This window comes from Rosa rugosa, chromosome 1, assembly GCF_958449725.1.
Source record: "Rosa rugosa chromosome 1, drRosRugo1.1, whole genome shotgun sequence".
Lineage (NCBI taxonomy): Eukaryota > Viridiplantae > Streptophyta > Magnoliopsida > Rosales > Rosaceae > Rosa > Rosa rugosa.
The window spans coordinates 43472966-43494632 of NC_084820.1; the positions used below are offsets into that span (position 1 = coordinate 43472966).

The 21667-nt window shown below is 36.6% G+C and overlaps 4 protein-coding genes across 13 annotated transcripts; 2 read left to right on the forward strand and 2 right to left on the reverse strand.

Annotated features, from left to right (window-relative positions):
* Nucleotides 1-2207: 2207 nt before the first annotated feature.
* On the forward strand, nucleotides 2208-4794 carry LOC133738107 (kinesin-like protein KIN-7C, mitochondrial). Of its 3 annotated transcripts, XR_009859963.1 has the most exons (5): nucleotides 2208-2725; nucleotides 2878-3003; nucleotides 3580-3750; nucleotides 4109-4164; nucleotides 4363-4794. XR_009859963.1 is itself a non-coding variant. In XM_062165556.1 (4 exons), the coding sequence occupies exons 2-4, from the start codon at nucleotides 2908-2910 to the stop codon at nucleotides 4405-4407; spliced, it is 315 nt and encodes a 104-aa protein (XP_062021540.1). In that variant the 5' UTR covers nucleotides 2208-2725; nucleotides 2878-2907; the 3' UTR covers nucleotides 4408-4794. The 3 variants fall into 3 exon arrangements, 2 of the variants coding, with proteins under 2 accessions (XP_062021540.1, XP_062021548.1); XM_062165556.1 differs by lacking the exon at nucleotides 4109-4164 and having other exon boundaries at nucleotides 4360-4794; XM_062165564.1 differs by lacking the exon at nucleotides 4109-4164.
* A 1157-nt stretch (nucleotides 4795-5951) lies between these two features.
* Nucleotides 5952-8411, reverse strand: LOC133738125 (serine/threonine-protein kinase Nek5-like). Of its 2 annotated transcripts, none has more exons than XM_062165586.1 (7): nucleotides 7758-8411; nucleotides 7576-7642; nucleotides 7402-7467; nucleotides 7244-7290; nucleotides 7091-7136; nucleotides 6902-6982; nucleotides 5952-6330 (listed from the first exon to the last, which is right to left on the reverse strand). In XM_062165586.1, the coding sequence occupies exons 1-7, from the start codon at nucleotides 7853-7855 to the stop codon at nucleotides 6238-6240; spliced, it is 498 nt and encodes a 165-aa protein (XP_062021570.1). In that variant the 5' UTR covers nucleotides 7856-8411; the 3' UTR covers nucleotides 5952-6237. The 2 variants fall into 2 exon arrangements, with proteins under 2 accessions (XP_062021570.1, XP_062021564.1); XM_062165580.1 differs by lacking the exon at nucleotides 5952-6330 and adding an exon at nucleotides 6339-6815.
* A 2492-nt stretch (nucleotides 8412-10903) lies between these two features.
* On the reverse strand, nucleotides 10904-11937 carry LOC133738141 (mitogen-activated protein kinase kinase kinase 20-like). Its single transcript, XM_062165596.1, has one exon. It carries the CDS (start codon nucleotides 11935-11937, stop codon nucleotides 10942-10944), a length of 996 nt encoding a protein of 331 aa, XP_062021580.1. The 3' UTR covers nucleotides 10904-10941.
* Nucleotides 11938-13867: 1930 nt separating this feature from the next.
* Nucleotides 13868-17402, forward strand: LOC133725012 (phosphoenolpyruvate carboxylase 4-like). Of its 7 annotated transcripts, none has more exons than XR_009854211.1 (8): nucleotides 13868-14031; nucleotides 14355-14456; nucleotides 14746-14823; nucleotides 14926-14994; nucleotides 15131-16337; nucleotides 16431-16518; nucleotides 16589-16973; nucleotides 17051-17402. XR_009854211.1 is itself a non-coding variant. In XM_062152015.1 (4 exons), exons 1-4 carry the CDS (start codon nucleotides 13880-13882, stop codon nucleotides 14933-14935), a joined length of 342 nt encoding a protein of 113 aa, XP_062007999.1. In that variant the 5' UTR covers nucleotides 13868-13879; the 3' UTR covers nucleotides 14936-15124. The 7 variants fall into 7 exon arrangements, 1 of the variants encoding a protein (XP_062007999.1); XR_009854212.1 differs by having other exon boundaries at nucleotides 16440-16518; XR_009854209.1 differs by having other exon boundaries at nucleotides 16431-16973.
* Nucleotides 17403-21667: the final 4265 nt, after the last annotated feature.

The following is a 21667-nucleotide window of genomic DNA, read 5'->3' on the forward strand; positions in this document are numbered from 1 at the left end:
TGTGGATTTCACGGCCATGAAATGGGACATATAGTCAATCCTAAGGCCATCTCCAACCCTGGGCTAAGGGGTTGGTATAGCCCAAAAAACACCATTTTCCATCTCCAACCCAAGGCTATGCTATAACAAAAACTGATTTGAGGTTTTAAAAGGGTTAAGGGCTGGGCTAAACATAGCCCTTTGTTTAGCCCTTGGGCTTCTTTTTCGTGGGGATCACGCTCGTGGCTCAAAATTCTGATCAGCAAAACCAATGGCTGAGATTAAAGGGCAAACAATAAAATAACATGGTATTTAAACTTATAGCCCTAAGGGTTGGAGATGGTAGAAATTATAGCCATTACTATTTGCATGAATAGTGATTATCGGGGGCTAAAATTTAGCCGGCCACAGCTGGAGATGGCCTAATAAAGGATGTCTTGGAAAATGCAAGGAAAACAGACCCGAAGTCTCCTTCTCCAATCTTGTTTCCTCTCTTTCACTTGTACGGTTGTACCCTAAACCAAAGCTCTCTTCGGCCCTCCTCTTCATGGCATTCATCGCTGCTCTTATTCTCTCTCTCTCTCTCTCTGCTTTCTTTGCAACAAAGATCACTCTTTTTTTTTTTTTTTTGTAATGAAGAGTAAATGAATAAAAATAAAAGAACACTTTTTAGTAACTTTATGATTATCTAGGCCATTCAATATTTTTTTAGGCTACTAAAATATAAGAAATATCAATATCTATAAAATTATTATTGCATTTTTAATCTTCATTATTTACAAAAATGCAATGGCATCCAAACAACTATTGTCATCCAACGAACAAAGACGCTACTATTAACGTACCAAAAAGTTACATTTGACAAATTTAAAAGCTACTATTATTTCTTCAAAAGAGTTACTGTCATTTTCTGGAAAAGTCTTTGTCATCCTTCGAAAAGCTACTACCATAGTGCCACAAACCGAAAAATTATTGTTGACGAATGATAAAGGTATTGTCATTCTCTAGAAAAGCTATTGTCACTCACAATAATAGTTACTATAATCTTATGAAAAGCTATTGACATATTCCAAAAAGTTACCGTTGAATAACCAAAAATCTATTGTTGACGAATTAAAAAAATTATTGTTAATGAACCAAAAAGCTTCTGCCCAAACACAAAAACTACTAAGGCCCAGTTTGGTATTGCTTTTGGAACCTGCTTTTGGAGGAAAGTGAGGCTGTTTGGTAAACTCCAAAATTGTTGCTTTTGGGTGGAAGCTTCTCTGGGCAGCAGAAAATCAGAAGCTACTTTTAGTAGCTTTTGAAAATGGCTTTTGCGGAAAGTGGCTGAAAACCCGAAACTATTAATGAAGTTAAGCGAACCCAGCCGAATATCCATCATTTGACCACCTTTCGACAACAGACCTGTGCAAATGTGTTTCTCTCACTAGCGCATTCTATCTATTCCCATGAATTGTCCATGTCTTTAATCTATATATGGATCGAGGAACTCTCTCTCTCTCTCTCTCTCTCTCTCTCTACTTTATGAAGGAAAAAAAAATGGTGTCCTAATTGATAGTCTTAAAAATTACTTATGTATAGAATTAGAAACTAGGAAAGTCAGTCGGGTTGGAAATCCTTAATCGTGTAGGAATTTAGGGAGCTTGGTATGTTGCCAAGCTTATTCCTAATAAATTCATAACATTAAAACATTTCTCTTGGTGGTGACTGACGATTAATTAATCACATAAAATTACAAAAGTTTTCCGGTCTTGAAAAGCAATTCTCTGAGTTCAGATCTTGAAACAGAATGTATGTTAATCCACATCAATATTCATTTATACAATGAAATGAACCATAATTTGTTATGGACAAAATAACTGGGTGTCATATTTTTTTTAATTTTTTTTAGAGTAATAGTTAGCCACTTTATTAATAATAATAAAGAGCGCTAGGTATTTTCATAACTACTTTATTTGACATAGTTTTTTTGGTCAAAAGTTGTGTGTCATGTCCCTTCTTTAAATCAAAACAATTAAATTGGTTTTTATTTATTTTTTTATTTTTATTTTTTAACCCAATGAGCTATAGTAAATAAATATTGTATTTAAAGTGTGACTGGTACGCAGGTAAAAAACATTCTGGTTAATTGATTCCTGAATCTTGATTCCACACTTGTTGGATCTGATACAGATCTAGGTCTTAATACATCAGAGAAAGAAAATAAATAGGGAAATTATGGAAAAGGTCAAATTAGAGTATGAAATGATAAAAAGGTCACCTAGTTTCCCACTTGATAAAAAGGTCCATCATGAATTGTTAGTAATATTAATTTAGTCCTTGTTAATAATGAGGTGATGTTAAAAAAAGTCGGTTTATGATATTTTCGTTTCCGATTTTACCCCTATTAGTAACCTACCCGAATTGTGTTTCAATTTCAAAAAAACCAGATCAGTTCTCTCTCTCCTCCCCACGCTACTCTCCGACTCTCCATCGACCCCCTCGCCGTCTCCGAAGTCGATGTCGTTTGCGCCTATCCTTCTCCGGCTGGAGCCGAGTCGCCGGTGACCATTGGACCTCCATATCCGACTGGAAAGCGACCTAGAGACGAACTGGAAGCCGACGACAATCATGAAGACGACGGGAGCTGCGGTTGAGATTAGGCTTTTGAGACTCGATCTGTACCTATAGCTTCTTCTTCCTCATCGCAGATTTCGCTCGCCTCTACTCCGCCATCGAGTCCGACATTGAAGCTGCTCTTCAGGTCGGTCTCTTTCTCAGTCTCTCTCGATTCTCTTTCTTTGATCTCTGTTTGGTTTCTGGAACGTAGGTGGATGAAATTGAGTAGAATTTTAGTTATTATTTGGTCCTATTTTTTCAAATTGAGACTGAAATTTGAGTAATCTTAATCTGCAGAAAGCGGAGCTTGCTTCAAAAGAAAAAAGTATGGCATCTGCAGGTGCTCTGACTGCCAAGATTCGCCGGACCAAGGCTCCATTGCTTGAAGAGGTTCCCAAGTTGCAGAGATTGGCTGTAAAGAAGGTTGGCCTGCACTGTTTGAATCAATTCTATTTCCGTGCTTCTTCATAATTGTGCATTTCATAAAATTGTTTGATAAATTGATGTTTAGTGCAGTCCTCTGCATATATGCTAGAACTTGTTTAGCGCTGGAAGGTGATTTTGGATGGGTATTGATTGGACAAAAGATGATTGCTTTTGAAGAGAATTCTTGGCAGATAAATGAATATACATATGCCTATTGATTTCTCCGCTTGTATGCATCACATATCTACATCCTGCTAATTAGCTCATGAATGGTGTGGTCTTCAATTTCTGATACAAAAACACATTCATGTATGAAAGTACATGTAACATTGAGTCTGTTAGCAAAACTGCATATCATTTAATTTTTATAACAATCCAGTAGTTAAAATTGACCCATTTGGGGAAGATGAGGTGGGTGGTCTAGTATTTCAGCAGTTAGGATGGATTACAGATTCATTGAATTTTGTTTTGAGTGAGAACTTGTTTTATGATTTGGATTTCTCAAACTATAAACTGTAAACCACTCCTGTGATCTTCCTCGTTAGGTTACTAATTGACCCATTTTCAATGCAGCTAGCATATCTGCCTGATAAAAAACGGGAATATGTGATTGATGATGATGCTCTAAGTCATGCTTCCGAGCTTTCAGTGGAAGGAAGAGATGATATCACTAATCTTGATGAGTTGGTCAAGGATTACAAAAGAAACAGAAGACGTGGAATGCTCGGATGGCTTAAACTGAAAGTAAGTACTCATTTGTTTCTTTAGTGCTGACTTCAGTATGGCTTTGATATATTTAGAGTTTGTTTCAGAAGGACAAAATATAGGATTTAGTTAATGCGATGACAGTCCCCCTTCCCCTTTTTAAGCCAATACTTACTTTCAAGCTACACCTTGGTTGCCTTCTTTACTCTGCTTTCATTCTGAGTTTTGGGTAAAACATGTGGACTGATATATAAGTCAATGCCCGTGAACTATACTATTTTGTAACATCTATTTTTCAAGAATTTTTATCACTAATTTGATTTGGTAATATCTAGAAACCATCTTTTTCTTTTTGTATGCTAATGCCTAGACTTCATCCTTTATATGTTAGGAGCAGCTGTAAATTGGAAGAAACGATTGCATGTCTTGTTGACTTGAGCTTCATATAGTTAGGTGGGCATAACATTAAAAGGATGCATTGTTGTCGGATGATTAAGTTGAAAGCTCAGATATATTGTTAAGCCTTATTATTTCTTCCCCAATAAGATATTAGTTAGTTCAGTCACTATCTGTATATTACTATATATTCATAACTATACTACCGAGCTTTTGGGTAGAAGACTAAGCTATCTGTGATGTTAATGTTAGCAGTCCAAAGTTGGAGATAGGCTACACACATCAATGGATGTCAGTTAGTGAATCCAGCGCTCAAGAGTTGGAGAGTTCCATGAAAGTTTTGACAAAAGTGGACTTGGACTTGGCATATTCTGCTGAGAAGTTGGCAAATCTACAGGAGCTTATGATGCGCCTATTCTCTCAAGAAAATGATCTTGAAGCAATGGCCACCGCAAATAACTATATCATGAGAAACTATTGTGATTCAGATTTTTCTAGATTTTGTTTTAAAAAGTTTGTCATTTCACTATCTATAAGGCCAATGTTGTGGTATATGGTTTTGACTGAAAATCTAGCAGTCTTTTTCCTACTTGTTCTGGTTTTTGTATGTATATTTGTTAAATCAGAGGAGTATAGTTATGATTTTCGCAATCAAGCCTTCTTTGATTTGCATTAAGCCCTCTTGTAGTCTTTCCAATAATATCTATTGTTTCGTTTGTCCATTTTAATACCTCTTATAGTCGCTTTCTTCCCTTTGTTTCGTCTGGCCAGTAACATAATCAGTGACTTGGCAAGTGACATGTGATTAAAAGTGATTTGGCAAGTGACATGTGATTGATAGTGACTTAGTCAGTGACTTTGTGTATAATAGTAACATGACCAGTAACATGCAATGCGACCTGGCCAGTGATATGGATCTAACAGTGACTTGGCAAGTGCCGTGATTGACAATGACTTGGCAAGTGAGATGTGATTGGTGGTGACATGGTCAGTTACTTAGTTAGTGACATGTGATTAACAATGACTTGGCTATTAACTTGTGACTTGGCTATTGACAGTTACTTGGTCAGTGACACGGTCAGTTACTTAGTTAGTGACATGTGATTAACAGTACTTGGCTATTAACTTGTGACTTGGCTACTGACAGTTACTTGGTCAGTGACATGGTCAGTTACTTAGTTAGTGACATGGTCAGTTAGTTAGTGACATGGTCAGTTACTTGGTCAGTTACTTGGTCAGTGACATGGTCAGTTACTTAGTTAGTGACATGTGATTAACAGTGACTTGGCTATTAACTTGTGACTTGGCTACTGACAGTTACTTGGTTAGTGACATGGCCAGTTACTTAGTTAGTGACATGGTCAGTTACTTAGTTAGTGACATGTGATTAACAGTGACTTGGCTACTGACAGTTACTTGGTCAGTGACATGATCAGTTACTTGGTTAGTGACATGTGATTAACAGTGACTTGGCTAGTGACATGGTCAGTTACTTGGTTAGTAACATGTAATTAACAGTGATTTGGCTATTAACTTGTGACTTGGCTACTGACAGTTACTTGGTTAGTGACATAGTCAGTGACATGGTCAGTTACTTAGTTAGTGACATGTGATTACAGTGACTTGACTATTAACTTGTGACTTGGCTACTGACAGTTACTTGGTCAGTGACATGGTCAGTTACTTAGTTAGTGACATGTGCAAAATCAATCAATTTCTATCTCAAAGTTGGCTGATTATGTTCCTAAAAATGATTGATCCAACAGTGCCCATTAGTTTGAGAATTATACCAAACCAATTCAAAGAATGATAAGCATCAACTATAATACCTCCAAGCACTAAAAAATTGCTTCATGTAAATAGACTTCACTCATAACAAAAAAATAAAATTCAAGTATCTGAACTGTCAATACTCTAATTCAAGATAGAGAGGAATGTTATTGGGAAAGAACAGGATTCACCATAGCAAAAATCATTACATGATATATGTTGCAATGCTATTACAAACTAAAGTCACACTAATTCATTGTCAAGACTCAGAAGATTCAGAGAAAGGAAATGCAATTCGACTCAGATCTCTGCCAATTATAATTGAACGTCATTTCTTTGATTAACCAAATCGGAGGATTGCTAATAGCAAACTAAAGACCAGATATCAGATTTGAAGCCATAAGGAATATCAGCAAGCAGTTCAGGACACATGTAATTGGGGGTTCCTACAACCTGCCACAAAAATATAGGAAAACAATCAATTCCATAATAGCAGCAATGTCACTATTACCATCAAGTATAAATAGCTCAACTTTTCCAGAATAAGAACCAAGTTGTTTCCTTCATATATAAATGTAAAAGCTTCTAGTTTGACCCCTCAATATGGTTTTCTAAACATCTATTTACTCAGTTTATTAAATCTAAACGGCATACACTAGAATGTGAAAGGAATTAATTCAGGAAAAAGTTAAATATATAGAATATCCAGATACTTGATCAACTTAACTACCGACTTTTTGTAAGCATGGAGAGTTGTAGAAGAAAAAAGAGGATGCACGGTAGCTCTATACAAAACATGTCACTATGAGAATATGATTACTAAATGGATATATATACATATCAGGGTCATTTATTTCTAGATTGCACCTCATTAGCAGTAAAGAATGATAGCAATGAAGGATATGTGACCTCATAAACAATAACAATATATTGGAACACTGCAAAAAAGACCAGCAGATTGATCTTAAAAACTGTAAAATGCAATAGGAATTCAGATGGAAAGTGGTAGCAGTGGTAAATATACTTTTAGATCACGATGTAGAACATAATTTGAATGCAGGTATTCAACTGCCAAGAGTAGCTGCGTGAACCACCTGCATAGTTTCTGAGCAACATAGCACAGTCACAACAGGAGCAACACGGAAGTTAAATTATGAACTTAGCTTGTGAGATCAGAAAACGTGGTCTTGTTTGAATAGAGAAATGAGTGTACCTCCTCAGGAAAATAAACCCCATTGGATTTCTTCATCAACTCAGCCCTGCAAAGTTTATACATGACAGACAGTGTAAAAACTAAGGGTATACATGCAACATTACAAGAATCCAGACCAAATAACAAGGTTTGTAACAACTGTGAACAACTCACATATCTCCACCTTCACAGTATCCAGTGACAATGCAAACATAGCAACCCTACATTACGAATCCAATTCAGGAAAAACACAAAAATCTAAAAGCCAAACCAATAAGATACAAATCTGATTTATACGCATCCACATACACACATGAACAAAAGTGCCTCACCTTCTCAACCCAGGCTTCCTTAAATTCCACAATGTACGGGTGCTGAATCCGGGCAATAAGAGCCATCTACACATCAACCAACAAAACTACATAACTAAATCTACACCAAATAGCAGTAAAACTATATCTTATGACAACAGAACCGGAAATCAAAGTATTGAACTTGAAAACTACCTCTTGATGAGCAGATCTCCGGCACCACTCCGTCTGCCTCGCAAGCCGGATCTTCTTCAACACATACCTGAACCAAATTGAAACCAAAAAAAAAAAAACACAAAAAAACAAAAGAACAAATTAGCTTCAAAAAAACAAATAAATCCTCTGCATTACACAGATTCAACATTTTCAATCCTCACTTCTTCTTCTCAGCCTTGTGATGAACCAAAATCGCGGCTCCGAAAGCTCCCCGGCCGATCTGCTCCATCAGCTCATACTGATCCATCCTAGACTCCATCCCTTTCCTCTCTCGATCCAAATCAACCACAGCAATGCCTCCTATTTTACCTGCGGGTGTTTTCTGTTTGCGAAGATGAAACTCATGGCGTGGATCGGAAAAACTCAAGACGTCATCGGCGACGGCGAATCGGGTTCTGCGGCCGTGGCGGCTTTGCGATCGACGGCAGTGGCTGCAACTCGAGACTCGGCCTGTATTGATCTTATCTCTTGATCGAGTTGAGTTTCCGGTATGGCGACTGGTTCACTTCCGGCGTCGCTCCGCTCATGGCGTCGCTACTCGTGGAGTTGTGGCTCCGCATTTCGAGCGTGACGATTCCGACGGACATGGCTGGCTCCGATCACACAGAGAGAGAGAGAGAGAGAGAGAGAGTAATGGTCTGAGTCCGAATGGAGAAGGGTTCAGACAGGCTTGGGTAACAGGAGGGAGAGAGAGAGCCGCGGTGGCAGTTTTTGTAATTAAGTTCAACTCTAGTGGTAAGTCGTAAAGTGGTGACCTTAATTATCATGGAGACAATTGTGTATCCTGAATTATAATAAAACACTTTAAAATGACCTCTTTTATCATTGACCCAAAATAAATATTAAAAATAATAAATGCAAAATTTGGATTCTTGAACAGAATTTCATCAAGCAAGAAAATCAAAACAAAACTAATAATAATTCCATCCAAATAGGCTCTCATTATTAATCATTTTTTTTTTTTTTGATCGATAATGAAATGATTCATTAAGCCACCGGGGCGAGAAAGAAAAGAAAGTACAACTGAAGCAAAGAAGCTACAGACAAAGCAAAGATAAGAACCCAGAAGACAGGCTACAAAAAAAGAGATAAGACAAGACTCAATTAGAGCTACTAGGGGGCCCTGGGAACACAGCCAGAAGGGAGGTTGGAGGCCTATTGGCCCAGTCCTGGGAGCACAACCTCAGCCTTGCTAACTTTGCCGCTGCATCCGCAACACGGTTAGTTTCGCGAGGGATCCAAAACCACTTGATCCCGTCAAAAAGAGTCTTCAAATGTGTCACCCTGTTAAGCATTGGGACAATTCTCCAATTTGGGGTGAAATCCGGGTTGTCCATAGCACAAATAACTTCTTTACAATCACGAACTTTCAAGAATGATATTTCTACATACACTTCATGAACTCGATCAGCCAGCTGGAGGCCCTTTACAATTGCATCAGCTTCCACCTCGATCTACTGCAGAATTGTGATTTCCATGTAAACTCGCTCCAGCAAGTGAGTGTGGCCACTATGATTCCTGATAATAATTCCCATTCCATTATTACCATTCACATTAATCTTGACAAAGGGTGGGGGAGGGGGATGCCAGAATTGAGGGGAAGCAGAAGTATCAATGCTCAGCCCGGGAGTTTCCCTTGAAGTCAAAGTTGCAGACCACTCACCTCCTTGAGTTTGCATATGGTACAAGTGATATTGAGTTTACGTACGGCTTTGAATTTCATAACCTCCTTGCAACTGTTGATAAAGTTAAGAAACAAAATGCAGATGCTCACCATAGTTATGCAGAAGCAGGTTAGATTGGAATTGACCTTGATCTTTATCATACAAAATCCAGAACATCCCCAAGCTATTTGAGGAGCCTAAAATGATTCCGAAAGCTCGTCAGCTTCAATATATAACTTGGTCTCTTTACAGTCTTGATGAATGTCGCCTTATTAGCTGGCAAGAAGTATTAGGATATACCTCCATTTCTTCTTGCCTCAATGCATGGTTATAGCACTTCTCAATGAACAAGGGCAAACATTAACTTGGCAATTCTTGTTTCCTATTTACTAGGAACAAAATGACCATACGTACTAGCAATCTCAAATCTATAATAAGCACAGAAACAATTCATTTACAACTAACAAACTGTTGAGTGATCCATCAGTGCTTACCGAAAAACAACCTAACAGTTAAAACCATATAACATAGACTCAGTAGCAGTAGATACTCAAATATATTTAAAAGAAATGCTTTTTGAATATCTTCTCTTTCATACTCCTGAGTGATTATTTGTGGCACTGTGGACCAAATAGTGGAGCTTCAATGCTCTCATTTGTACAATTGCTTGCTAATGTGACTCATAGCAAGGACCAATGAATCTTACAGTTGTCTGAATTCTGGAATGCTTGAAAACCCTGCAGCATCCATCATAAATTAATGAACTCCAGAGAAAAGCTTTACTCGGTCTATTTATCTTAAACGGTCTCTGGAGTTGTACATGTTTCAACGCCAATGCATGTTAAGGAAGCACCCCGAATGAAGTTGACCAATATGGCTAAGATCATCGAGAGGGTGACTTTGCAGAAGCTGTGACACAATCTCCCTAAAAAGTTCGGTCTCCTGGAATCAAAAGTAGAGTCATGGTAAAACATGCCATTGCTTTTCATTTTTCATATAAATGTGGTATACTGCATGCCTTCATCTTATTAATTTGTGGAAGATTTGTGTATCAAAAGGAAGACAAAGAAACAAACTTTCTATTCACATCAATGAACTTGATCATTTTGATCGAACAACATACTTCGTTTGCTGTTCTCTTTACTGGTATGGCCTACAAATCCAGGATACATTTGAGCTTCATATATAACAATAACAAGTAGTTAAGGAAAAAAATGTGAGCTCTGTCCCTTGGTTCTATTTATATGACAACCGAAGTTCTTTTATCTCTCTAATTTATCTTGGTAGATAGAAAGAATAATCATAGATTGCAAGAGAAAGTTATACAAATTAGACATCGGATGAAGAATCAATTGTCCTGTGTTGACGCCATTGTGTAGTTTACACTAGTATTGAGATTAAGTAAAAGCATATTTTATTTCCACCGACCTGTGGAGATGAATTTAGTGGTGCTATTTCTGGGATTTTCGTTTGCAAAACATGTTCAACTTAACCTCAAAGATAAGAAGAAACAGAAGCATATATAGGAACTGAAAACATGAGAAATAATCTTTCAAATTATTAGAGTAACCGAAACATTCAGTTAAGTGCAAACTTTTATATATATATACAACTTTCTTTGAATCCCAAGTAGGACTCGAACAAATACAACATCGTCCCCTTAGAACTTACACATGGGCTTTCAATTATCACTATCTAATTCAAGATTTGCCACGAAGGGATGAGTTGTTAGAAGTTCTTCAGCTGTCCACCTTTGCTCAGGAACCTTAGCTAGGCAAAGCTCTAGAAAATCCTTAGCAAGACTCGAGATCGTATCAGGAATTTTTGGCTCCATTCCATCAACAATGTGGAGAGTACCACTCTCACCATCATAGAAATGATTCCGGGGGCACTCTCCCGTAAGCATTTCCAGAACAATACACCCCACAGCCCATATGTCACTGGGTCGTTCTTGGACATTGTCTTCTACAGCTTCAGGAGACAAGTACATGGGTGTGCCTCTCCAGCGTTCCTGAACCTCCTCCTCCTTCTTGGCCAGCCCCAAGTCACCAACTTTGGCCACATAGGGACAGAGATATTGATCAATATAATCTTCATTTTTCAAAAGCAAGATGTTATCTGGTTTCAAATCACAGTGGACATACCCACTCTTGTGTATGTGTTCAACACCTTTAAGAATATCACGGGTATACCGCCTTACATGGTTTTGTCCCAACCCATGAACGGTCTTCTCTATCAACTTAGCAAGGCTTCCCCATGCTATTTCCAAGGCCAAGTTATAGATCTCTTCACCCTCATCACTCCGTGTTACCTCCTCACCATAGTGCTCAATGATGGAGGAGCAAGAACCGCCCTCGTTAATCAACTCCCTAAACACCTCCAGCTCGTATCGAATGGAATCGGAATCCTTGATCTTTGCTGATTTCATAGCCATGGCCTTCGGCATATGATTGGAGATGATATAGGGCCTCATGGAAAATGCAATGAACACAGAACCGAAGCGTCCTTCGCCGATCTTCTTTCCTCTCCGCCACTTATGACCTGAACCCAAGCCTCCTTTGCCCATCTTCTTTCCTCTCCGCAACTTATGGCCGGAACCCAAGCCTCCTTCGCCAATCTTGTTTCCTCTCCGCCACTTATGATCTGAACCCAAGCTCACTTCCGCCTTCCTCTTCATATCGCCACTCTCTTCTCTCTCTGCTCATTTTTTTTATTTGAGGTGCGGCTATTTATACCCTTCCGCATTCCTATTGGGATACGGATTCCATTTTAATTTTAATTATTAAATTTTCTTATTTCTATTTCCAAGAATATCCTTATATGAAATATCCAATTAAATGACATTTTTTTAATGAAAATCTCACATTTAATTTATACCAATAAAAAAACTATAATATATTAAAGTTTCCTAACAAAATCATAATCTAATTTACTTCCATTTTTTTTAATTTTTTCTTTCTGCTTCAATGTTCATCTATTTCAATCTATGTCAAAATATTAGTTAGTTAACAACTATGAGCCATGAAGAAGATATTGAGATTTTTCTTACGTGTTTTAAATTTTTATTTTCAGTGTTCACAAAAGGTATTACAAAGATTTTGATGTAGTTAACACTAATGATTTTGTGAATTGAATAATGAATTCATGAAGAAGACGTAACAAAAAGACAAAAAAATAGTAATAAATGCAAATTTGGATGGAGAAGATGAAGATTAATGTTATCCAATGAGAAATTAAGTAATCTTCTATTTAATTCATAGGTTATTTATTTATTTTTCCTTTACAAATTTAGATTTTAGAAAATTAATGTACTTAGTAGTCATTTTACACTTGGGTAATATAGTCTTTTAATAATCTAAATATTTGTAGGGTGAACTAAGAAAATAGTAGGGTGGCAATAGACGCACCCTTTTTTTCTTGCAATGGAGATTACAACTCCTCTTTCTCACTACTCTGTTTGCAATGAAGAGCGAATGACGCATTTGCGGGTTGGAAGACGTTTATATAGAAAGTCGGTGGTGTTTGGGAATCCGTATCCCTATAGGAAAGGAAGAAATTAGAAAGCTTTGTTATTAAGTAATTTCCAGCTGGCAAATGGCTGTTGTGCGTGGATCTCAAGCTGCTGATCCCCAATTCAGAATGGAAAATAGAACCAGACCAAAGGAATACATTTCCCTTCTCAAAGTAAATAAAAATGGGTCCTAAAACGTGTAGCACAGTCTAATTTTAAATTTATTTTTTATCATGCTTATCGTCAAGCCAATGATGTGGCTCATAATTTAACTAAATTTATTTTAATTTTCAGGAGTTATAGTTCATGGGGGACTGTTCCCCCAGATTTTTTTAGTGAGAGATTGCACTATTGTTTAATGTTCAACAAAGAGCTGACTATTTACTCAAAAAAAAAAATTAAAGGAGAAGGATGTCGAAAACGGACGGAAAAGATGAGATTCAGATTTGGGTGTGTGGTGTGTTCCTGGATCTGCGTTTGAGTGAGTGAGGGAGAGAGAGAGACAGAGAGACAGAGAACAAAAAAGATCAAAAGCATAAAAGATGAAGAGACAAATAGATTAAACTCACAGAGCAGCAAAGACCCCGCTCAATCGTATGCAAGGAAATGAAAAGTATATACAAGGAGTTTCACACGTTTTTAAATTTGGCAGACCAAAAGCAAGGAATTTATGTTTTTCTTGCATGTTATGCAAACTAAATGCAAGGAACTATGGTATTCTTTGTATAATATAACCTATTGTAAATAATTTATCAATCTCGCATATCAATTCGTTGTAGTGATACCATTGGATACAGAGACTTTTCTTGCAATGAAGATTACAACTCCTTTCTCTCTCTCTCTCTGCTCTGTTTGCAATGAAGAGCGAATGACGCGTTTGTGGGTTGGAAGACGTTTATATAGAAAGTCGGTGGTGTTTGGGAATCTGTATCTCTATAGGAAAGGAAGAAATTAGGAAGCTTTGTTATTAAGTAATTTCCAGCTGGCAAATGGCTGTTGTGCGTGGATCTCAAGCTGCTTTTGATTTCGTCTTGTTTTCCGATACCTTGTTTGGTTGCCGATGAGGAAAATTGAAACGGGGCATTTTTGTGTTCAGAGTGCTTGTAGTATGAGGCTGGCAGGGATGGAGGACACGGCGGAGCTGCTGGAGAAGAAGCTAGCGTCGGAAATTTCCAAGATGAGCTTAGAGGAGGCACTCACTCTCGCTCCTGTTTTCAGCCATTACCTCAATTTGATGGGCATTGCTGAAGTTCATCACAGGTCACTCAACGACTTGATCTCTCTGTTTTATTTTATTTTTTATATTAAATTTTTTGTTTTTAGAAAAAAAAAAAAAAAGGGTTAAATTTCAGATATGTGCCTGTGTGTTTATACTTGTTTGGAAGTGAAATATGTAGCACCAGAGCTTCAGGAAATAGTAGTGTCTATCAAGGATTGACTTCTAACTTTGGTTGTACGGTTAAAATTATGACATTCTAGCTTCCGAAAAGATAACATGAAAAAACCAAAATTGGTTGGAATTCTTTCAGCTGTGAATTTTAAAGCATTTTGGTGAATTTAGAGAAAGTTGTTGATTTGTGCAGGGTTTGTAGACAAAAGAATGTAAATCTTGTGATGGTATTTTTATTCAGCTTCTGCAGCGTGGTGTTTCCCCAGACCAACTTTACGATACTGTTTGCAAGCAGGTTGGTTCTTTTCCTCCTATCCTTTGTCTTGATTTGTATGCCTAGACAGAAAATAGTGGGGAAAATATATCACTCATGTTGTTAAGGTTTCTGTAAAAGATAAAACCCAACCAATTAAATGATCTTGTTTTAATGAGCTCAAGTTGTTGCTTCATTGATGTTGCCTCGTTCTATCAGCACACTGTTGAACATAAGATGTGTGTGTGTGTGTGTGTGTGTGTGTGGGTGTGTTTCTACTGTTGTTTAGTCATTTAGATATCTTGTTCTCAACCTTAAGTTCTTGCTGCAGGAGGTCGAGATTGTTCTTACTGCACATCCTACACAAATTAATCGCGGAACCTTACAATACAAACATATCAGACTTTCTGTGAGTGGCTAGTGACTTTGCTCAATTTTTAGGATGTTGAACATTATGATTAAAAGACATGTTGAAAATTTGTTTAGACTAATAATATCAAGTTACTTGCAGCATCTTTTAAATTTAAGATACCGACCTGATCTTACTGGTGAAGACAGAGATATGGTGATTGAAGATCTGGTATTGTTTTTCCAACCTTATTCTCTTCTTCCAAAACCACTTTGCTGGGGCAAGGGGGATTGCATCTTAATGACATTGATATCGTGGATATTCTCTAATTTTCCTTGTGTTTTATATTTTACTCTTGCTTTTATAGGTGCGAGAGATAACTTCTGTATGGCAAACAGATGAGCATAGGCACCATAAACCCACACCAGTTGATGAAGCTGGGGTAGGTAAACCACTTCAACATTAGATTCATTGATATTCACATGCTTTGGCTCTTTGAAATCGTGTGTATCACTTACAGACAAAATTTGTAATTACAATTGTTGCTGCTGTGCTAGCATAGATGCAAATTTCTCAAATTCTAAGCTTGCTCCAATCTGAATTATATATGTAGACAATATCATGCTATTGTCTTAAATGCCTTTCTCATCAAATAATTTAATTGACTTCATAGGAAAGAATGTTAAAATGCAATTAGAAACTCATTTGTTCAGACGACCATACATGTTATTTAGGGGGTTAAGGTCAACATGTCTTTTAGCTTAATACTTTTTGATGTGGTTTTGATATCATATTATGTTGTACTGGAAATCAAGTTGTTAGTTCTTAATTCTTTCAATTGCTTCCAGCAATGCACTTCTGTATTTCATCATGCACTTCTGAACAGTAAGGAATGTGATTACGGAAACTGCTCTCCTATACTCTCCCTTCTCAGGAATATAGAGAAGCAAATGTGAGAATATGTTAATTAGTTTTTCTGTTTCACCTGAGTTCTGTACCAATTGTTGAACCAATCAAACTAATAGTAATATAGTGTGCAACAGAATTGGTATATGATAGGAAGAGAGAAGACCATTATAGTAGTGCTGATTAATTGAAATAAAAATTGCTAAGCTGTGTCCAATTTTTATGTGTGATACGTTGGTGATCTCTTATTTAGGAGGATTGTTGGGTTGGGTGTCTCTAATTTAGGCTTTATGTGCATTTCTAATTGAAGATGTTGAGCGGCTCTAGTCTAGCTTACTGATTCTCTGATTTTGAGTGGATGCCTAGAATTAATCACCTTGATGATCATTTGTACAATTTCTTTCCTGGTAGGACTGGTCATAAGTGAGATTTTGGCTTCGTCCTATCAGACTGAAGGACGCCTACAGTTCTTCTCTTTGTGTGATTAATGAAGGGGGAGATGTTAAAAATTAAATGTGGTTTCCTTTATCTGCCCAAAGCTAAAAGCCTGGCATATTTGTAATCTTGCAGCTTGTAGGAAAGGGTGCTTTAGCTGAAGGAGACAAGATCACCTTAGAAACTGCAAAGTTGTTGAGAGAGAATTCTCTCGCGCAGGATGCATTTACTCCGTAAGTTCCTCATTTAATCTTTTCTTTGATGCATATCTACTTTTCACTTTGGTTGGGATTATTAGTCACTAATTATCATTTACCTGTTGTAAGGGTGGACAGATATGAGAAATTCTGCCCTTTCTACAAGTCTGTTTGGATGATGCAGAATATCATCCATTTCTTTAATTTAGCAAATCAGGTGAACTATTCTGTTCAAATCCTTTCTTGTATGACCTACCATTATGTTTGAAGAATTCATGTCTATTTAGGTTGAAGCATTTTAGGGCAAGGAAAACAGATAATATTGTCTTTCCCGGTCTTCTTTCTAGGAACCAATCCCAGAAAGGTGCAACTTCATTAGATGTGACCCAAAGGATTTCATTGCCATAATACCGAAAAGGTGGCCGTTGTGACACAATTTATCATTCTGAAGACCCAGTGCGGATGAAATCCAAGTCTGAACATTATAGCCTCCAAGAAACACCACTCAACCCTATCATAAGCCTTGGCCATGTCAACTTTATTAGATGTTTAATTAGATAAGTGAAGGTATCAATGTCTACAGGCTATAGAGAGAGCAGTTGATATGGATGATGAAAAGATCAATTATAGTATAATTGAGCACCGTATGGGAGATCTCTTTTACCATCTAATGTAAGTGACATCATAATGCTGAACATTTTAATATTTTATGGTAAGCACGTCTTTAATCCCTTACTGGTGATACGCAGGTCTAAAAATTTGAGGAACCTGCTGAAGGCGAACAAGCTCTTGTGGCAAAATTTAAGAAGCTACACGATTACTTGACGATTTGAGGATGTAACTCGATGATTGGACTTAGACATTTTCTAGATGGTTCTAGTTGCTGTTATAAATTGCATGGTGATGACAATTGGAGTTACTGTGGTTTTTGTTGTGCATGAAAAAAGGCAGTGTTAGGTTTTTGTGACGCCATTTTTGCTTTACTTATGTGGCGGTTGCTCTAGTTTGGATGTGTAGTTACAATGATTGTATTCATGTCACTCCCTTCAGGTTTTTACCCAGAATAAGAGACTAGATATATTTAAGCAATACGGCATTGAAGATTTTGCATTTTTAACGAATCTTTTTTGCCTCTATATCTTCATCTTCGACAGAAAAATTAACATAGTTAAACTGGGGAAAAACCAAAAAATAAGGAATTTTACAGAACTTGACCTGCATTCCAACAATTGTAGCCAACTTTGAAAAAAGTATACCGTGGGTGTCAAATTGATGTTTAGGAAATCAGTTGATGTTTGGGTATGGGTTGTTGGATGAGCCATTTGTGAAATTAGGTCAAAATAAAAGAAAAATGCCCAAGTTGCGCTATTTGAGAGTAGGCAGAGCACTCTTAGATTTGACTAGCAAAAGCGCCCACGCTATTGCCGTGGAATTGTTGTAAACATTTTTGTATGTACGGCTCTGGATGAGTTCATACATGATACGCTCAAAGCAAGCGCATAATTTAACCCTGAAAACATCGTTAGTAGTATAAGCAAATAGGGATCGTTCTATTCCGGGGATTGAGGGTACACCTGTCATTGTCAAAAACAAATAAAGAATTAAAATAATAAAGTAAAAAGTATTATGTACAAAAATAAAATAAAGAATAAAAATATATACAAGTTAATATAAAAAGGGGGGTTTTGAGATTATAGAATTGGAATTAAAATTAAATGAAATAAAGAAAGTGTAAAAACACATATACAAGGGTGGAACACAAGAAACAAAGATCAAAACTACAATCATATGAATGAAATCCAATTACAATTCCTATAGTTGATTATCTATGTCATGAGAAATAAGTTGACCATGTGAAACATTCGAAGCAAATGATTTCCCATATTTTACTTTCCTTGAATATTTAATCTAAGTGAAAGCACCTAAATTAAACCTATTGAACATGCAATCATAGTCTAGAAAGCTAGCTAATCAAGAACACATTCAATGCATGAAGAACAAAGAAAGGATGTCAACCAAAGTGCACAACCTAGTATGAAAAAGTCCATCTATTTGCAATCCTCCTTAATTGATTTCGACTTTTGTCCAAAGCCTTTACTACTTAAATCTAGCACCAATTACATGCATATATCCTAAGTTGGCCATCAAAGAACACATACATATAAAAGTTTTCCATAATCCAAAATCAATTAAGCAATCTCACATAAGCAACATAAAAATCAACATAAAGAAATCACAATTTTTATTCAAACATAGAAATTGGGCTTAAACTTTGCCCTTAATGTTATTGTTAACTAGAAACAAATTCCTACGAAATTAAATAAGGAAAAAGAATGAATTACACCGTGAGTTGGAGATGGAGATGGAGTGCTTGAAACGTTGAAATCTTGAATCTTGGAAGCAAGCCTTCAAGGTGGACGATGGAGGATATGATATTCCCGGCTCCTTCTTCTTCTTCTTCTTCTTACTTGAAAACGCAGAATTTTGCAACTAGAGAATGGAGAGAAAAATGGAATGGAAATGGAGAGACAAAGAAGATGAAATGGATGAAGGAATGTATTTAGAGTGAGAGGAGAAGGTGTTTATATAGGGAAGAAAAAGAAGAGTGAAATGATAAATGGAAGAAAAATAATGAAAGTGGTTTGTAAAATATGGAAAAGATGGAGTAATGATGAAATGAAAGCAAGGCATGAATGTGCAGAAGTATGGAAGTGATGATGATCTATTGGAGCAGAAAAATATATCCAAGGAAAAAGAGAAAAGCATCTAGCTTTCTTCATGTGGGTAGGAAACATGAACATGTGAATATTGAGCTGGTTTTAGGTCAATTTCTGCCCCTTTATTCCTTCAATTATTTCTCCAACAGGAATTCAATTTTGGCTCTTGACTTCTTCATATGAAATGATCTACCATGAGTGTAGATCATTTTGGTAAAATTTCAGAATTTATTTCCATGCCTTTGGGCCAGAATCTCTGCTGGACTCCTTACGGGTCCAGTTTTCCAGTTTTGCTTCTGCAGGAAATTGGGCTGACTCTTTGAAGGCCTTCCGCTCAATTCTAGCTCTGGCACTCTTCATAAGAAACGATCCTTAGGATGTCTAGAATGGATCTGGAAAGTTTCAGCTCATTTGGAGTTCATTTGGTCAGGCGGCCGCTCCTTCTTCCTTGCTTGGCTTGGTTTCTCCTAGCCGGAGTAGGAAAATGTGTAAAATTGACCTTTTAGTACATTTCCATTTTTCTCCATCATTTATAGGTAATTATGGACCTAATGCTCATTTCATCATCATCTACTCCAATGTACCTAAAAAATAGAAATTAAGTTAAAAATCGATTCGTTAAGGAATTAACTAAGCAAAATGTGAGGAATTAACTATTAAAATACCACATTAAAATGCTCCTATCAATACAATCAGTTGAAACATAACAATAAGTTGAATGTAGTCACTCATCAAGATCAAGAGACTGGCTATAATGCTAACAAAAGGCATGCAGAAAACTAATGTATGGCACATAGCTAAGGGTATATGCATACAATGATTCTATTCTTGGGAAATGTTGTTCACTGCTTGAAGAAAAAGAACAATCAAATGGTCCATAAAATTGATTTGACAAAAAGTTAACCAATGTGAAATTGAAATCAGCATTACCACTTCAGGATCGAGCATCGTCACAAACTCACAATACAATCATTTCAAACTTGAGGTGCTTGCGTGTGTTAGATCTGCATAACTTAAGAATTGATGAGCTCAGGCAAGTTGACCCATCTTAGGTACCTTGATGAGCTTAGGCAAGTTGACTCGTATTAATAGGCATATAAGGAATTTGTGCGATCCATATAATCGAATTTAGAAATCGATAAATTTGAGATTTTCCATGTACTTATAGCGTATTATTAGGTACTATGTAAAAAAATTAACTTGATTCGCCGTTATTTCGACATCAAACAAAGCGGTCAACCATATACATACCTATACATCCCTAAGGAGAGCTGAATGACGAGGAGATAAATTTTCCGAAATTTTTACATTAGCTTATGTAGCTCATACCCACGACAGTGTGAGAGCTAACATATCAAAAAAATAAGTTGTGTATGAGTGGTTACGCACATATTAGTTTTATATGTATTTAGGGTTCATGGTTGACCACATAGATCGAGACCCAAACGACAACGAAAATAGTTGAAATTTTGATCGTAACTACTTCTTCTTGTCATGATAACATCCAACGGTCGAATTTGATAAATTCTAATTCCTTCACCTTGTTGGTTATGGAAGATATACTTCTCCATATAACTAATAAATAAGTTAAAGACCATATTAGTAGGCATGTGAGAATTTTGTGCGATCCATATAATCGAACTTAGAAATAGATAAATTTGAGACTTCCGATGTACTTAAAGCGTATTAATAGATACTGTGTAAAAAAGTTAACCCAATCCGCCTTCATTTCGGTATCGAATAAAGCGGTCAACCCTTTATATGCCTATACATCCTTAAGGAGAGCTGAATCACAAGGACATAAATTTTCTGAAATTTTTATATTAGTTTATGTAGCTCATACCTACGAGTGTGTAAGAGCTGACAGATCGAAAAAATAAGTTGTGTATGAGGGGTTACCCGCATATTAGTTTTATATGTATTTAAGGTTTAAGGTTGACCACGTAGATCGAGACCCAGACGACGACGAAAATAGCTTAAATTTTGACCATAACCGTATCTTCTTATTATGATAACATCCAACGGCCACTTTTGATAAATTATATTTCCTTCACCGTGTTTCTCTTGGAAGGCATAATTTTGTAATACACCTAATAAACAAATTAGACCACATTACTAGGCATATAAGGATTTTTTGCGATCTAAAACTCCGTAACTGGAAATCTGTAAATTTGAGATTACCCATCTATTTATAGAATTTCAATTAGTATTGTGTACAAAAATTAACCCGATCCGCCGTCAATTCGACATCAAACAAAGCGGTCAACTCTTTATACACTTATACTTCCCTAAGGGGAGCTATACCAGGACGAGATAAACTTCTAGAAATTTTTACATTAGTTTATATATCCCATACCCACGAGAGTGTGAGAGCTGATGGATCGAAAAAAATAAATTGCGAAGGACCGGTTATGAGCATATTAGTTTTATATGGTATTTAAGGTTTAGAGTTGACCTAGTAGATCGAGACTTAAACGACGACAAAAATAGCTGAAATTTTGAACATAACCATATCTTCTTATCATGATAACATCCAACGGTCAATTTTGGTAAATTATATTTCCTCCACCATGTTGCTGTTGGAAGGTATAATTTTGTAATACACCTAATAAACAAGTTAGACCACATTACTATGCATATAAGGATTTT

Coding starts and splice junctions, on each gene's coding strand:
- LOC133738107 (XM_062165556.1), top strand. CDS start 2,908: ATGGCATCTGCAGGTGCTCTGACTGCCAAGATTCGCCGGACCAAGGCT. Junction 3,004..3,579: donor AGAGATTGGCTGTAAAGAAG/GTTGGCCTGCAC, acceptor TTTTCAATGCAG/CTAGCATATCTGCCTGATAA. Junction 3,751..4,359: donor TCGGATGGCTTAAACTGAAA/GTAAGTACTCAT, acceptor TGTTAATGTTAG/CAGTCCAAAGTTGGAGATAG.
- LOC133738125 (XM_062165580.1), bottom strand. CDS start 7,855: ATGGAGTCTAGGATGGATCAGTATGAGCTGATGGAGCAGATCGGCCGG. Junction 7,137..7,243: donor TACTGTGAAGGTGGAGATAT/GTGAGTTGTTCA, acceptor TAAACTTTGCAG/GGCTGAGTTGATGAAGAAAT. Junction 6,983..7,090: donor GGGTTTATTTTCCTGAGGAG/GTACACTCATTT, acceptor TATGTTGCTCAG/AAACTATGCAGGTGGTTCAC.
- LOC133738141 (XM_062165596.1), bottom strand. CDS start 11,937: ATGAAGAGGAAGGCGGAAGTGAGCTTGGGTTCAGATCATAAGTGGCGG.
- LOC133725012 (XM_062152015.1), top strand. CDS start 13,880: ATGAGGCTGGCAGGGATGGAGGACACGGCGGAGCTGCTGGAGAAGAAG. Junction 14,032..14,354: donor ATTGCTGAAGTTCATCACAG/GTCACTCAACGA, acceptor TGATTTGTGCAG/GGTTTGTAGACAAAAGAATG. Junction 14,457..14,745: donor ACGATACTGTTTGCAAGCAG/GTTGGTTCTTTT, acceptor TTCTTGCTGCAG/GAGGTCGAGATTGTTCTTAC.